Below are 280 nucleotides of genomic sequence, written 5' to 3'. Positions count from 1 at the left end.
CGGAGACACCATATCGAAGAGGTCTTGAGCAGCAACAGCCAGGCTGCCTGCTGCACTTTGCTGCTGCTGCAGCAACAGCGTAAGCAGTAGCAGCTGGAGCAAACGCAGCAGAAATAGAAGACAGCATTCAAAAGAAGCAGCAGCAGCAGCAGCAGCAGCAGCAACAGCAGCAGCAGCAGCAAAAGCAGCAGCAACAATGCAGACAACCCACCGGCTGACTTCCATTCATTGACATGTGCCTGAGGAAGCAAAACACAGCCGCACACATATCCACCAATGC

At 53.6% G+C, this 280-nt stretch overlaps 1 protein-coding gene across 1 annotated transcript in view; it reads right to left on the bottom strand.

Annotated features, from left to right (window-relative positions):
* Positions 1-280, bottom strand: part of EMH_0010540 (uncharacterized protein) — a gene marked incomplete at both ends in the record, with an annotated part of 7,150 nt that overhangs the window by 2,378 nt on the left and 4,492 nt on the right. The window contains one exon of the mRNA XM_013498987.1: positions 212-239. Within this exon, the coding sequence (XP_013354441.1) occupies positions 212-239 (28 nt within the window). The remainder of the gene's footprint in view (positions 1-211; positions 240-280) is intronic.

Source organism: Eimeria mitis, genomic scaffold, assembly GCF_000499745.2.
Source record: "Eimeria mitis Houghton genomic scaffold, Emh_scaff389, whole genome shotgun sequence".
NCBI lineage: Eukaryota > Apicomplexa > Conoidasida > Eucoccidiorida > Eimeriidae > Eimeria > Eimeria mitis.
The sequence above is the reverse complement of the archived record's forward strand: the minus strand, read 5'-3'. Positions and strand labels throughout refer to the sequence as shown.